The sequence below is a fragment of the Myxozyma melibiosi genome (assembly GCF_037950935.1).
Source record: "Myxozyma melibiosi strain Phaff 52-87 chromosome Unknown BZA70scaffold_9, whole genome shotgun sequence".
Taxonomy (NCBI): domain Eukaryota; kingdom Fungi; phylum Ascomycota; class Lipomycetes; order Lipomycetales; family Lipomycetaceae; genus Myxozyma; species Myxozyma melibiosi.
In genome coordinates, this window is record NW_027042923.1 from 178,745 (window position 1) to 193,848 (window position 15,104).

General features: G+C 52.2%; 3 protein-coding genes across 3 annotated transcripts; 2 read left to right on the forward strand and 1 right to left on the reverse strand.

Moving 5' to 3' along the window:
• Positions 1-5,757: 5,757 nt before the first annotated feature.
• Positions 5,758-7,898, forward strand: BZA70DRAFT_268439 (ferric reductase NAD binding domain-containing protein; the record flags this gene model as incomplete). The annotated part of the gene is made up of 2 exons (XM_064911160.1): positions 5,758-6,215; positions 6,272-7,898. The coding sequence occupies 2 exons, from the start codon at positions 5,758-5,760 to the stop codon at positions 7,896-7,898; spliced, it is 2,085 nt and encodes a 694-aa protein (XP_064767058.1).
• Positions 7,899-8,058: 160 nt separating this feature from the next.
• BZA70DRAFT_281318 (uncharacterized protein) lies at positions 8,059-9,660 on the reverse strand. The gene is made up of 2 exons (XM_064913101.1): positions 8,652-9,660; positions 8,059-8,594 (listed from the first exon to the last, which is right to left on the reverse strand). Exons 1-2 carry the CDS (start codon positions 9,180-9,182, stop codon positions 8,094-8,096), a joined length of 1,032 nt encoding a protein of 343 aa, XP_064767059.1. The 5' UTR covers positions 9,183-9,660; the 3' UTR covers positions 8,059-8,093.
• A 3,180-nt stretch (positions 9,661-12,840) lies between these two features.
• Positions 12,841-15,104, forward strand: BZA70DRAFT_198606 (purine-cytosine permease FCY2). The gene is made up of 2 exons (XM_064910105.1): positions 12,841-13,550; positions 13,611-15,104. Exons 1-2 carry the CDS (start codon positions 13,321-13,323, stop codon positions 14,911-14,913), a joined length of 1,533 nt encoding a protein of 510 aa, XP_064767060.1. The 5' UTR covers positions 12,841-13,320; the 3' UTR covers positions 14,914-15,104.

The following is a 15,104-nucleotide window of genomic DNA, read 5'->3' on the forward strand; positions in this document are numbered from 1 at the left end:
TTATTCGTTTAAACATCTTTTTCTCTCTGCCTTCCTCGTGTAGAATACGCCTCTTTTTTCTTCTTCTGAAATACTTACTTTCACCTACTCGCGCCCGCCCACGCTATGCACACTACCGACCAATCCGGCAAACATAGTTTTGTGATATCTTTCATCTTATTCAAATAAAGATGATTGATTTTATAAATCAATCTGCCTGTCATCCGACTTTTCCGAGCCCCTTTCATCCCTTTTTTCTTTTTATCCATGCAGCTGCAGTCGCTCGGCGCCCATCGAGGCTGTCAAGTACGACTATCAATTACTTTATCGTAAACATCTGGTGCCTAGAAGATAACAGCAGAGCATTGCCGCTGCATCTGTGATTCTGACACCCTCGTCCCCTTCTCCCCAGCGCCGCAGCAGGCCACTTACGTATATCCCCCTGCGCTCATCTCTAACGTTCAATATCAATTGTCTCCAGCTGCTATATATATCTCTTTTCACGACACTCCGAGAGAAAATGGAGGAGCACCGTAACGCGCGTCGGCGTCTCGTTCACGGCTTGACGTCACACTGAGGCTTCACAAAACCGCGCACGTCCTCGTCGCCGTCGTCGTCCGCATCGTACTCCTCCTACTAGCCACAACGCTTCCGCGTTCTATATACCTTCCGTCTGTATATATCAGAAAGAATAACTCTTGATTTTACTCTACAGGCCTGGAATATAATATATAGAGAGAAGAGACTAGGTCGATGCATCTGCGCTATCGCAACCAACCGAGCTGAGCCGCAAGCCTTTCCTGCTTCAGAAAACCAAAGAAGACGAGACAGGAAGGACCCTGTCTGCGCTCCCTTATCCTCCACGTCTCCGATCCTTCGATCCACTTCTTTCGTCTAAATTCCCGCTGCTCACAACTTATTATAGAAAAAAAATCTATATAAACCCGCGCGGTGCCCCCGGGGCAAGAACGCTGTGACAGCAGTGAAACGGAGAATGACGAAAGTTGGGTCGTCGTTTCGTTTCAAACACTTCGTGACGTCAGAGATGGGCGGCGCAGCAGCCCCCCGGTCAACGTGTACGGTCTCGTTTCTATGTGCGTCTTGAAACTGCAGAGACTCGATTGTTTCGATCTTGTGAGTTGGTTGTAGACTGATACACGAAGTGCGAGAAGATCGTTGCGTCTGATGTCGAGCGAGGTAAGGACATTGGGGATGTAGAAGACAACTCTGCAGCAAAAGTCCTGCCTCACGACACCTCGATATGAAGCCAAGATCGCATTATTTCGGTCGAGAAAGATAAGATTAGATGCCGATATTATTAAACATATATATTTTTGAAAACCAGTGCCTGACAATCTTCTCTGGCTACATTAAATATATGTAGATTCCAGGTCACGTGGTTACGAGATGATGATGATGATGATAAATCTCTGTTTTAAGTCCGTTGCAACAACTAGGTTATGACAGACACGTGGTTACGAGATGATAAGCCTATACGTAATTAAAGATATGCGAATTGTTATCACATGCTAAGTAATTAAGGATCAGTAGACAGATTCGCATATATTTCAGCGATCATCATCAATATAATCTACAAATCATCACAGAGCACTTTATGCTGTTCAGCTAAAGCAGTCTAATGATTTGCAATCACGTGATTTGCTTCTATCATGTAATGCACAGAGATGCTCTAGATCCAGATCATCACCATGCTTTTCTCGCTTTGGCTGAATCGATGGCAGTCTGGCTGATTTAAAATAAAAAGCCGGGAGACTCGCTTACTACAAAAAGAGCGGCGATGAATGAATGAATGAACGAGTTAAAATACCGAGAGTGGCCGGCTTTTCCGGTCTGGCTTGGGTCTACGAACACTTAGGGCGTTTGCGCCGCGGTCATTGGCTTTGGCTTTCAATCAATTTTCAATCAAGATTAGCGGTCCGGGTGTACCGCCGGAAGATCTATCAATCTAGCTTTGACGGAGGTGATATTGTTTTCATACAAGAGTATTTGCTTATTGCGCGGGACAGGCTTCCGCAGCTAATAAGACGGCTTGATGGTTTGCGCCGCCTGCCTTTGTTGTTTATCTTGTTGTCTATTCTGTTGTTTATTATTGTTGTTTATTGTCAGGAGAAGATGAGGAAGTGGTGAAACGAAACGACTTGGGATATAGTTTACTTTGGTTGCTGGCATCACATCTCGTTTAGACGGCCGTCACATGGCAATAAGTTTGGAGGAGGTAGAGTTGGTGGAGTGATGGAATGAGATCTAGACGGCCAGTACATAGCCAGCCTGCTCTTAGAAGACAGAGAAGACAGAGAATGCGCACCACTCAGAGAGAAGGAAGAGTCAGCAGCAGCAGACACTTCTTGCTTACAGACACTTGCTCCCACGCTCTTGCCCTGCCGCCAGCACACCTCCACACACAAATATTTAATGATTATTCAATGAATATTAATGAATGTGCGCTTGCGTTTCAGGTGGGTGTACGCGTTCATTATATGTTTGAGGACGACGATAGTGTGGGCGGGTGAGACAGCGGACTTTGTTCGTCCGCGGAAAAGGCGTAGAACGGGTGAGGAAGTTTAATCATCATACCAACCACGCGACTGGCTAGTCAGCATGACGACTGACGACTAAGAGCGATGACAAGGGAGGATAAGCATAAGCATAATCGCAAGAAAGATGGGCGACGACGCCAGCCGAAGCTTACGAGTGCAAGTGACGTGGTGACATCTTGTTCATCTCCGGCTTCTTTGCAGGTGGACATTGACTGTAGGCAGCCAGCGTGCTGTGGTTGGGAAGTAACGCTGCTTGTTGGGCGGAGGGTTGTTAGCGTGGATTTTAGGCGGCGGTTGTCTGGATCCAGACATTCTTCTCGGATAAAGGCGTTCAGACTGCGGTTAGCGCAAGACAGTTGCGTACCGTCGACTTTCATTCATGTACGCGGCCCACCACCTGCTGCCATCATCACCACCGCCTCCGTCTTGTGCAGAAAGACACTTTCATCCCCTTCAAAACAGCTTGCAAATCTCCTCCGTCCCATTCGCCTCTCGCTCCTCGACACAACGCACTCGAATCAGTGCCAAATACCAAGTCCCCGAAATAAAACCCTAAACTCGCCCAGCAGCGGCAACCAGCACAGAACTCTAAACACTCAGCATAAAAAGCTTAAAGTCTCGGTTAGGAAAAGAGATTTCGATGCGCACACGCGCTGCAACAGCAAATCTGCACTGAGTTAAATGAGTCCGGACAAAAGCAATCGAGCGACGCTATTTGTAATGCTGACCGTGGGTCGAATAATCCATCACCACCTCGCTCTGTTTCCCTTTCTCTTCCTCTTTCTCTGCCCTCTCCGTCGTGTTTGTAAGAATATCTCGTAGTCGATCGATATAGAGCCCCTCCTCTTCGCGCGACCAACTTACCCCCTCCTACATAGTCGGCCTGCGTAGCATCCTGCGTCCTGCATCCTGCCTGCATCCCACCCTTAGCCCCTGCTCCTGGCCCTGGCTTTTTTTTGTTTACCCGTTCGGCCTCCCTCCGGCTCCAACTATGTTCATGCTCATGCTCCACTCCGTAGCCCGTACTCTCTCTCACGGGCTTGGCGCACACGTCATCTACGTCCAGCTCCGAAAGCCATTGAGAGGGTCCTGCCGGGGAGTGGGGAGTTGGGATGCTGGCAAAAAGACCTGGAGGTGAGGACGAGGAGGAGAGAGAGATAACGGCTGGGCAGCGACAGGAAAGGGAATTTCTCGGCCATTCACGAACATAAACCTAATCCACCGCCTGTCAAAAACACAAGAACGCCCACCAAATCTAACGCAAGCCAAGCCCAGTCTGCCGTTCTGCTCTGATCCAGCGACGAGAATCTGCCCGTCTGCGATGCGAACGGATAACGAAAAAAAAACATGAAAAAAAATGAAAAAAGGTAAATAGGCAAGAGGAAGAGTAGCGCAGGCGAAAGATGAAAGCTTATGGGCTGGCTAGGGTTGACGTCACGGCGTTACCTTGCGGCAGTTCCGAGGCACTCTGCGGTTCGACTCAGTCTGTTCTGGGAGTTATACAAGATAGACAGGAGAGAAGAGAGATGTAGTTCTCTGCTGGGTTGATTGCGAGAGCAGGGACAGAGCAGGTGGGGACGGGGAAGAGCACCCGGCAAAGAAATTCCGCATCAGACATAATCTGATGATCAAACAAAACAGCGGCCACTAGCAGTGATAATCAGATAACTCATCCGCCAGCCGGCCGGCTAGTTCCGAATCGCCGCGCCCTCGCCCGTTCTTCTTCCTCACCTGTTTTTTTTCTTATTGTTCTAGTGCGGTCTGTCGGTCCCCCGCACGCACGCTCTATGCAGTGCTGTGCAGTGCTGTGCAGTGCGAACAGCAGTTCTCGTACACTCACCTCGAATCCAGTCCCCATTATCCGTCCCTGCCGAGCGCGACGAAAGCACACGAAGATAGTAATCCGGCTCGTACAGCCTGGGCAGGAGAGACAAGACTTGTCAAGCCTTGCTTCCTCACCGTGCCCGATCAATTTCTCATACGACGATTCCTTGGCCAACTCTGTTTTTTCTTTTTTCTTTTTCTGTTTAATTTGCCGTGTCGCAAGACAGGCGGAAAGAGTAAACCACTCCGGTCGGAAGAGGGGGGCAAATAAATGGCCGGTGCGTGGTTTGACTCTAACCGGCGCCTGTACTCGCTCTCTGCCTGCCTGTTTTTTTCTGCTGGCTCTGGCCTTGGTCTATGCCGTTCGCTGGATGTGCTGTGTCTAGACCCCGCATGGACCCCTAAACGCAGTAGGGCACGCGAGCACGCAAACCGCAGCAGCGACAAATAGAGACCACTACAGCGCGACGCAATAACAGCAGAGCAGGCAGCGACGTGACAGAGTGCCAGCACTGGGCTGTACACGAACCCAAGACAATACAAGAAATGCCAAGTCGTAGTCAAGCTTGTGAAGAGCCCGCGACGTGAAGGCCGAGCCGACGTCGCAGCACCGCGTGCAGGCAGAAAACCAAATTAAGCTCGTCGCTCGTCGGAACTAATCAGATCTAGACTGGTCGACCGACCCGGCTCGAGAGTCGGTCGGATATCCAGTTCCATCTCTTTGTCCCTGCCTCGCTCCCTGCTCCTGCACTTCTTCCTGTCGCTTTTGTCTCCTGCTTCTTTTGCTCTGCTTCTTCGCAACAGCACATACACACACCCTCACTCACTCTCACACCCACCCGTCCACCTCGTCACCGGCGTGCCAGCGGGCTGGTCGCGCCGCATGAGCTTAATTACGATAACTCTAACCAAATCTAAGCATTTAAGCTTTAACTCTATTCCGGCTTTGGGTACACACAAAATTTACTCGCTCCATCTGCAGGACGCTATCCTCGACCATCTGCTCTATACCCAACGCCCCTCGCTCTCCACCCATATACCATCCGCACCGATCATCTATGGTCCAGACCCTCTCCCCCGTCCATGCTCGCTATTTTTCCTTCCCTTGTCGCGCCAAGGCAGGAAAGAAAACGAAGCAAAAAAAAAACGCTAGCAAAAATATACCAATCGCCGTTCGACACATTCGCACACTGTAAATATATTTGGCGCTTGACTGGACGCCTGTGCACGCCTGACACGTCTTCCGGACCTGTACCGATCTCTCTTGCCACCATTCATCTCTTCGTGCTTATATATCGCCGCCTCTCCTTCGTCTCTCCTCCCTTCTCTTCTCCCACCTCCGCTGTCAAATAGACATTCATCTCCCCCCTCCCCTCACCCCAGTCTTCATTCCACAATGAAGTTCCTCTCGGCGCTTGCAGTGCTTGCCGCGGCCGCCTCCGTGCAGGCTAAGATCAAGCAGCCCAACGCCTGCACCAAGATCTGCAGCAGTTTCCTCGCCTCCTTCCAAACCGACCTCGGCTGCGACAACTCCGAGGACTTTGACTACGCATGCTCGTGCCAGTCCGAGATCTACACGGACTCGTTCGCGCTCTGCGTCAAGACCTGCTACGACGACGAGCGCGTTTCGGCCTGGAAGACCTGGGTCAAGAAGTGCACCAAGGCTGGTTACGCCTACAGCGAGGGATGGGATTACTACTACGAGGAGGGTCTTAGCGACTACGTTAGTGCCGCTAACATCAACAAGACCACTGTCGTCGACAAGCCTGTCCTCCCCAAGTACGCGACTGTTCACAACAACTACCTCGCTCGCTTCCAGAAGAACCGCACCATGGTCTGGGCTGAGTACTACGGGTCAGTTCCTCTGTCCTTTGAAGTAATTGTGCGATAAAAACTAACACCACATCCAGAAACATCATCAACTCTCTCTGGGCTCTGCTCATTCTCATCTCCTTCCTGCGCCTTGTCTCGGTCCGCTTGAGCCCCCGCAAGGGATCTGCTCCCTACGGCTTCGTCACCAAGTTCCGCAAGATCTTCATCCTCCCCGCTACCTTCGGCAAGCGTCACATCCAGTCCGTCAAGGGCTTGGGTACCGTCCCGCTTCGCTGGCAGGCACTCGTCGTCTTCCTTCTCTTCTGCATGATCATCATCTTCTCGTTCGTCGACATCCACATGACCCCGCTCCCCAACACCTACTACTCGCATGCGCTGCAGTGGGGTCGTTATATCGGTGACCGCACCGCCATCCTCGGAATCATCCAGCTCCCGGTCCTCTTCCTCTTCGGCGGCCGCAACAACATCCTCATGCTCCTCACCGGCTGGTCGTTCGAGACCTTCAACGTCTTCCACAAGTGGCTCGGACGGTTCACCTTCCTGGCCATCTGCTTCCACGCCTGGGCGTTCTCGTACTACTACGGCAACGTCGGCGGTCAGAACGGCACCGGCAAGTGGGAGTACTACAAGGAGGAAATCCTCCAGACCAAGGAGAACTACCTCGGAATCGTCGCCATCGTCATGATGGGCCTCATCATGATCGGCGCCGCCTACCCTCTCCGCCACCGCTGGTACGAGGTCTTCCTCGTCTTCCACATCTCGCTCGCCATCTGCTTCTTCGCCGTCGCCTGGCATCACGTCAAGGAGCACGGCTACATGAACTACTTCTACGCCGCCACCGCCGTCTGGGCCTTCGACGTTCTCCTGCGCGCGCTCCGCGTCGCGACCGCCGGTCCCTTCACCAAGGCCCAGATCACCGCGCACGGCGACGCCATCTACATCGCTGTCAAGCCCTCGCTGCGCTGGTCCGCCAAGCCCGGCCAGTACGCCTTCATCTACGTCCTCCGCCACAACTTCTGGGAGTCGCACCCGTTCTCGATCGTCGAGACCCGCGACGGCCACTACATCTTCGTCGCCAAGAAGCATAAGGGTCTCACCCACAAGCTGCACACCTCCGTCTCCAAGACCGACAACAAGACCGACATCGCCCGCGTCTGGATCGAGGGCCCCTACGGCGACACCTTCCCCGTCGCTCGCTACGAGACCGTTCTCCTCATCGCCGGTGGTATCGGAATCACCGCCATGCTTTCCTACGCGCTTGACATGAAGCGCAAGGGCACCGACCAGCACGTCGTCCTCTACTGGATGGTCCGCGAGTCCTCCTCGCTCAAGTGGGTCAAGGAGCAGCTCGCCGAGCTCACCGAGTCCGGCCTGATCGAAATCAACATCTTCGTCACCGGCGAGTCCGAGGGCGAGAAGACCGCCGCCGCAGGCGATGAGTCCTCCACCTCGCTCTCGGACGCCTCGGCCTCCGACAAGGAAGGCCGCGCCATCTCCGGCCCGCGCTACTCCGTCAAGTTCAACGCCCGCCCGGAGATCAGAGAAGTCATCGCCTCGACCGTCAAGTCCGCCGAGGGCTCCGTCGCCGTTGTCTCCTGCGGCCCCGACACCCTCGCTGACGAGTGCCGCTCGGCTACTACCGAGAACCTCGACCAGGGCAAGGGACGCGTCGACTACTTTGAGGACGCGTTCTCGTGGGCTTAAATGGTTTAAATATAAAAGAAAATGCTTTTTTGTGGGTTCGGTTTAGTAGTTTTTTTTTTCCTTCTTTTTGTTTCATGGATGACTTTTATTTTATTTCACTTAGAATTGTCTAATTTCGCTAATTACTTAATATTGCAATAATACATGATATGTAACGATATTCACTATTTACTAAATCTCATTTACTTGAGAAGACTAAGCAGCGGCCTCAAGCTCCTTAAGCTGTCGAAGAGTGTCGACGACCGTATCCTTGTAGCTATGAAACTTCAAATCAGGAAAGACCTCCTTCACCTTCGCCAGGTTCGCGCCGCCAATCGCTCTCTCGCGCTTCAACAGCTCGTCCGAGTCATCCGGCCCCTTCGCGTACGCCTCACCCTCGGCCTGATACTTCTTGATAATCTCAATCAAGCTCGAGTACGAGAAATACCCGGGCGAGACGATGATCCGCTGGTTCTCGGCCTTGGGGTTCCCGAGCGCGGCCACGTGCGCGTACGCGAGGTCGCGCACGTCGACCTCGATGAAGGAGTGCTCCGGGTCCGGGTTCTCGGGAGTCTTGTTGAAGCCCTGGATGATTTGGTTCGAGGTGTTGACGGTCGAGGCCGTGACTTGCTGGTACATGGGGCCGAACACGAAGGGAGGGTTGAGCACCGTGATTGCGAACTTTGCGTTTTCGGCTTTCTGGAAGTCCCATGCGGCCTACACATCAATTCATTAGCATATGGTGAGGGGAAAAAAGGAGATTTGGATAAGTACCTGCTCGGCGACCAACTTGCTGGTAGCATAAGCATAGCTAGCATCTTTCTTCACCGCCTCCTCCCACGTATTCTTACACCAAACAGACTCATCGTAAATGCGGTCTCCCTTCAAGATATACACCGGCCCATCAAACACCGACGCAAACGACGCCGTAATAACAACCTGCTTCACCGTATCCTTCGCGTTCTTCTGAATCGACCGCAAAACACCCAATGTGCCCTCCCGCGCAGGAACAAGCAAGTCCTTCTCGTTATCGCTCACGTTGAGCACGAACGGCGACGCAACGTGCACCACGTACTCCGCGCCCTTGACCGCCTCGTCAAACGCTCCGGGTGCAGTAATATCCAGCACAATCACAAACGTGAGCTTGCCGCTCGCGACCGCGTCCGGGTGCTGCGCCTTGATGTACTCGGCTTTCGACGCAGACCGGATGGCGGCCACGACGGTGTAGTCCTTTGCGATCAATTCCGCGAGCACGGCGGCGCCGATGAAGCCTGTTGAGCCGGTGAGGAGGACTTTGGGTGACATGCTGGTTTTGATTTGTGGTAGAATGTCAAGTGTGGGAGATACGGGGGAGGAAGTTGACAGAAGATGGGTGAGGTGGACGAGAATATAACGGGATCGGCGAGTGATTTTGTACCTCGGACTTGGCGATCACGCCCGTCGCTATCGCCTCGACAACTCCGTTTACCCTGCCTCGCATACCTCTTACATCCCATCCATCTACATCTATTTCATTATAAGAAAAAGTACAAATAGAAATAGTATCAAGTACTAAGGAAATGTAAGAAGAGCCAGCGTATTCAGGCTATCTGGAACCTTCCACTTCTGCTGACAAATTAAACTTGCTGATGATGAAAGATGATATCACGTCGGCGTCGGCAACTGCTCGGACATCGTCGGCTTTGCTTAGTAAGTGCTTATGAACCCAAATATCTTCCATCTCAATTCAGGAATGCATATGACTGCTGCAATTCAGTGATCAGAAGCCTTGCCGGGCGTAAATAATTGTCTTTGAATTGGGAGGGAAGAAAATTACGAAATGGCCGGCGCGTTAATAATGTGTTTACTTTCGTCCCAAACGAGAAACCCCATTACACCAGACACACGCGCCCGCCTGAACTCGAACACAGCGCGCTCACCGCCCGCCTCTCTTTCTCCCTTCTCCCCTCCTTAACCTCATCACGGATTTTCGGCTTCCGTCCCACGACAACTGTCCGGTCTATTTTCCAGCAATAGATCGGCACGGACGATATTTCGGCTCTCTCTCTCGACGGCAAAAACTTGGGGAGTGGGGAAGAGGAGGCTTTGATCTCCTTCTCTTCTCTCGCATGCATGGCACCTCGTGAAGTCGTCAGAAAGCTGTCTATCCTGCGCAGGTAGCACTCTTAGAGGGTGGCATATACCGCAGTGGTAGCATTCTCAAAGAGTAGCCTATACTGTTTCATGAGCGTTTCCAGAGAGTTCGCAATACCGCGCGGGTAGCGTTCTCGTACTGAGAGCAGCGTACACCGCGCCAGGTAGCACTCTCTGGAAATACTTTGTGGAACAGTAGAGGCTCATCTTTGAGGGTAGCATATACCCAGGTAGCCCTCTCTGAGAGTAGCATATACCGCAGCAGGTAGGACTGGCTTTCTGGTGGCATAACCACGAGAGGTGAGAGAGCTGCTGATTCCGGTCCGGATTCGCGGTTGCTCTTCCTCCACGAGTGGACGTCGTGCCATGCATGCGAGAGAGGAGAGGGAGAGAGAAGCTAACTCGACCAAGCGGTCTGGTAACTGATCCGCACGCGCAGATACCGGGTGAGTGCGCTCAAAGGAACCGCAATTCCGTTGTCGGCCCGGTCCCTCTGCGTGGCCGCCCGTACGCGTGGAGATCCTGCCGGTCAGGATCGGCGCGGTTGGTCAGGGCGGTCAATCTGATGAGTTTCTTCTTTAGCCAGGTTGCTCATCGGATTTAAAACGTCTTCGTTGTCGCGTCTCTTTAACATATGCACTGGTAAGTTGCGCTGTCGCAAGGGAGCCCCGAGGCGACGGTTGTTGAAGAGAGTCCGCATGGCCAAGTGGTTCAAGCGCAACGTTGACAATCCACCAATACGGGGGCGGTCTATGACTGTCTCCTGGGTGAAGTCGGGTTTTAGTGGGTATGGCGATTTCGAGAGAGTCGCAGAGTCCCACATAACTCTTGGATAAGAGCTTCTCTTGTTCAAGAGTATGCGTAATGCATTCTTCCCGATCCTGGCACCAATCGCTATATGCGCGCTCTTACTGTTTCTGTATTTTCTGTATCTGCTTCTCTGGTAATGTGCTGTTATGCTGTTATGCTGACATGCTGTTATGCTGTTGTGATGTTTTGCTGTTACTTTGTTTTGTTGTTCTTTTGTTCTTTTGTTTTATTATGTTCTTTTGTTTTATTATGTTCTTACGTTATATTTTTAGCTGAGAGCAGAGTTGTTTGTGTATTTGATGTACAAGAGCGCGCTGGCGGTACCGTATTGTAAAACTAAGAAAGAAAAAAAAACAAATCCTCTTTTTATTCTTGAACTACTAATGCTTGAGCAGGAGACAGTTGGTATATGTTGTGGCAGTAAGTACATCGGCTGGTTTGTGCACGAACAAGTACTCTATTTCTGTTACTAGGACATTTGTCATGAAACGCAGGTATTTTCGATGATCGATCTATTTGATTAATTCCAAGTGTATTTTTTCTTGAATATCCCTTGAGAAAGAGATCGAATGAGATCATAGCGGGTAGTGCGTCGCAGCACGCCGGATGACATCTCCCCGCAACCCCACTCTCATATGAAAGATGGGTCACGAGAACAACTCGGACTGATTCCGAGAGAGAATTTGCGAGAAGCAGCTCTTGAAGTAGAAGAGGACATGTTGTATGCTGCAGTTGACCAATACAGGGGATAAAAATAGCAACAGATACAGGATATTGCGACAAAGCGAGAGCAAGTTCGGCCAAGTCCTCTTCAGCGCGCTCAACTCCGACACATTCAGACTGATCTTATAAGAAAACGTCAAGTAAGTAGACAGGCTGACAGCAAGTCGAGAATCAAGACATCAGACAGGCGACGGATGCTCGGATAGTGGGGATCGATGATTCAGGGGGGACAGTAGATCTGAGATGCCGGGGGTGAGACAGAATAAGCGTATCCGAGAGGCGGAGAGCAGGAGACTAGACTAGAGATAGAATAGCGCGAAAAGCTGACGAGCGAATGAGAAAGCGTATAAAAGAAAGCAGGACAGAGGTTGAGTGAGGAAGAGTGAAGAGCAGGCCGGGAAGAGTGAGAGCAGAGAGCGCCATGTGCGGCGCGGAGTCAGTGCGCCGACGTCATCGCTCGCTGTCGACTCTCGGCGTTATCCGAACTTCGGAGCAGGGTTTGTGAAAAGTTTTCCTTGGTCGGGGATGGGTACTTTGAGATCCTGATGAGATGCGGTTTGAGGAGTCGGTGCTCTGTATGAAGATGAAGATGAGAAATAGTAGGATAATAGAAGGTCTACGAGTAGGAGCTGATATATAGCATGCGTGAACAGGGCAGATCGGATATAGAGCACTGTAAATAACAACGCTGTTCAGGACCATCACCATCTCTTTAGAATAGCTCCTTCCAAGCGACGCCCAGCAAGTAGATGAGCAACAAGGCTGCCGGCAGAGCAACCAGCAGCCGGACAAGCCCGACGACAGGCACGCGGGCATTTTACTCTTCAAATCTAAAATGCTTGATTTTCTTAGCTTCGTGTGCAGCGCAGACTCAGTCAACGATTAAAGCTTTGCGCTTAATCTTCCGTTATGCTGGCTCGAGCCCCTCCAACGTCTCGGAGGCAGCAGCACAGACTCGTTTACTCGGCCTGTTATGCTCTCTCGCACGCAGCAGTCGATAGTAATTCGCGCACCGACCGACTGTTAACAATATGATATCGCGATAGATAGCAAACGGTGGTCCAGGACGTTGGCTCTATCACCTCCTCATCTCACTCTCCTGCTGCTCACCTCCAGCTCTTTGTAACCATCTGCTGTTCGTCTTCGTCACAGGAGAGACGTCTAGACAATCATCAGGGCCGTCACAATGGCCATCTCCGCAAGCCTCAGCACATCTCGAGGATAACTTCAGTGGCGCAAAGCCACCTTTCAGCCGCCGTCTGCCGTGGCGCTTTCTTCTTCATTGTCGAGCCCGCAGCTTCCCTACTCCGGAATGGCTTCTTCTCGGATACTCGGTTGCCCTTATCCTCTGCACTTTTTTTCTTCCCCGGCCGGCTGATTAGCGTGTGTTTAGAGTCATTCTGGTGGGGCTCCCAGCTCAAAGAAAAAAATTAATCGCGCTAAACGGCCTTTGTCCTGCAAGATACGCTAACTTGGCTTTCGTCGTGCCGAACGATATCGGTGCCGCACTGACGGAGTTGCCCTTCCTCGCTCTCCGATTACTGCTTCCCCGTACTCTTTCCTACCGCTCTCACTACAGAGTTACGCGGCCTCCATCGGCGGGGTTCCTAATCACAGTTCCTTCACGGCCTCTGTCCTGACGTCTATATAAATCCCTCAGCATCCCCCCTCTGTCCTGTCCTGTCTTCTCTGTCTGCCTTTGATCTCGCTGCCTCTGCCTCCTGCCTCTCCTTGCCTCTAGATTTTATAAAGAGAAAACTTCACTACATCAATTGCAATGCAGGAAGAAATGTATTACGAGAAAACCAACACCGACTCCCTCGGTTCCCTCGAGAAGGGCGTCGACGTCGATACCATCAAGTACGACGAGTCTACATCGGGATCCATCGACACTCCCAGCTTTTTGCAGAGATTCGCCGAGCGCTTCAACATGGAGACTCGCGGTATCGAGATCGTGCCTGAGTCTGAGAAGGTTGAGAGCTCGCTCTGGAACGCGGCTTCTATGTGGTACGTCAAATCCCTTTCTGATATAGATCATCTAGGGATCAAAAGCTAATTGTGAAATAGGTTCGCGGCAAACATGGTCGTATCTACCTTTGCCATGGGTCTCCTCGGCATCTCCATCTTTGGAATGACCTTCTGGGACTCAGTCCTCACCATCATCTTCTTCAACTTCATCGGCATGCTCCCCGTGGCCTTCTTCTCCACTTTCGGCCCCGAGTTTGGTCTTCGCCAGATGATCCTCTCCCGCTACTGGTTCGGCTACCACATCGTCAAGATCTTTGCCGCGCTTAACTGTATTGCCTGCGTCGGCTGGGCGGCCGTCAACACCGTCGTCGCCGCGCAGCTCCTGCACTCTGTCAACGACGGCGGCTTGCCTGCCTGGGGCGGCGTCATCGTCATCTCCGCCGGTGGCCTGTTCATCACCATCTTTGGCTACAAGATCGTCCACTTTTACGAGCGATGGGCGTGGATCCCGACCGCAATCATCTTCCTGATTGTCATTGCGCGCCTCAAAATCTCTGGCGCATTCACTGCCGGAACCATGGGCACCGGCCGCGCCGAGGCCGGCGCTGTTCTCTCGTTCGGCGCCTCGCTTTACGGATTCGCGACCGGCTGGGCTACCTTTGCCTGCGACTTTGTCGTCTACCAGCGCAAGGACACTTCCAAGACCAAGATCTTCTTCTCCATCATCTGCGGCCTCGGTTTCCCGCTCTGCTTCTGCGAGATCCTCGGCGCGGCCTGCATGTCCGGCACGCTCTCCAACGCCGACTTCCTTGCGCAGTACAACAACAACGGCACCGGCGGTCTTCTCTTTGCCATCCTCGTCGACGACTCGCTCCACGGCTTTGGCCAGTTCTGCGTCGTCGTCCTCGCGCTTTCGACCATCGCAAACAACTGCCCGAACCTCTACTCTGTCTCGCTCTCCGTCATGACCGTCTCCGACTACGCCTGCAAGGTTCCCCGCTTCGTCTGGAGCGCCATCGCCACCGGTGTCGTCATCGCCATCGCCATCCCGGCGTACTACCACTTCACCAGCTTCATGGACAACTTCATGAACATCATCGGCTACTGGCTCGCAATCTACGAGGCCATCGCGCTCTCCGAGCACTTCATCTTCAAGCGCGGCTTCTCGGGCTACGACGTCTCCATCTACCAGAACCCCTCCAAGCTGCCTATCGGTCTCGCGGCCTTCGGCGCCTTCTGCTGCGGTGTCATGGGCGCCGTCATGGGTATGTCGCAGGAGTGGTTCACCGGTCCGATCGCGAAGCTCATCCCCGGTGACGTCGGATTCTTGCTTGGCTTTGGATTCGCGCTCGTCGCGTACGTCACCCTCCGTCCTTTGGAGCTCAAGTACTTTGGCCGTTAAGCCCATATAGAGAAGGGTCTTAGCACTCTCACCACAAAAGTTTTTGCTTTTTCTTCTTGTTTCTGCTTTTGCTTTAATTTCTTATGATTTCTTATTTATGGTTTTGTTTGGTCTGGTGTATTGTTGCTTTTTTGCTGGTGGGTTCGGTGGTTATAGAAATCGGCTTTTGTAGTCTTTAGTTTTCCTATAAT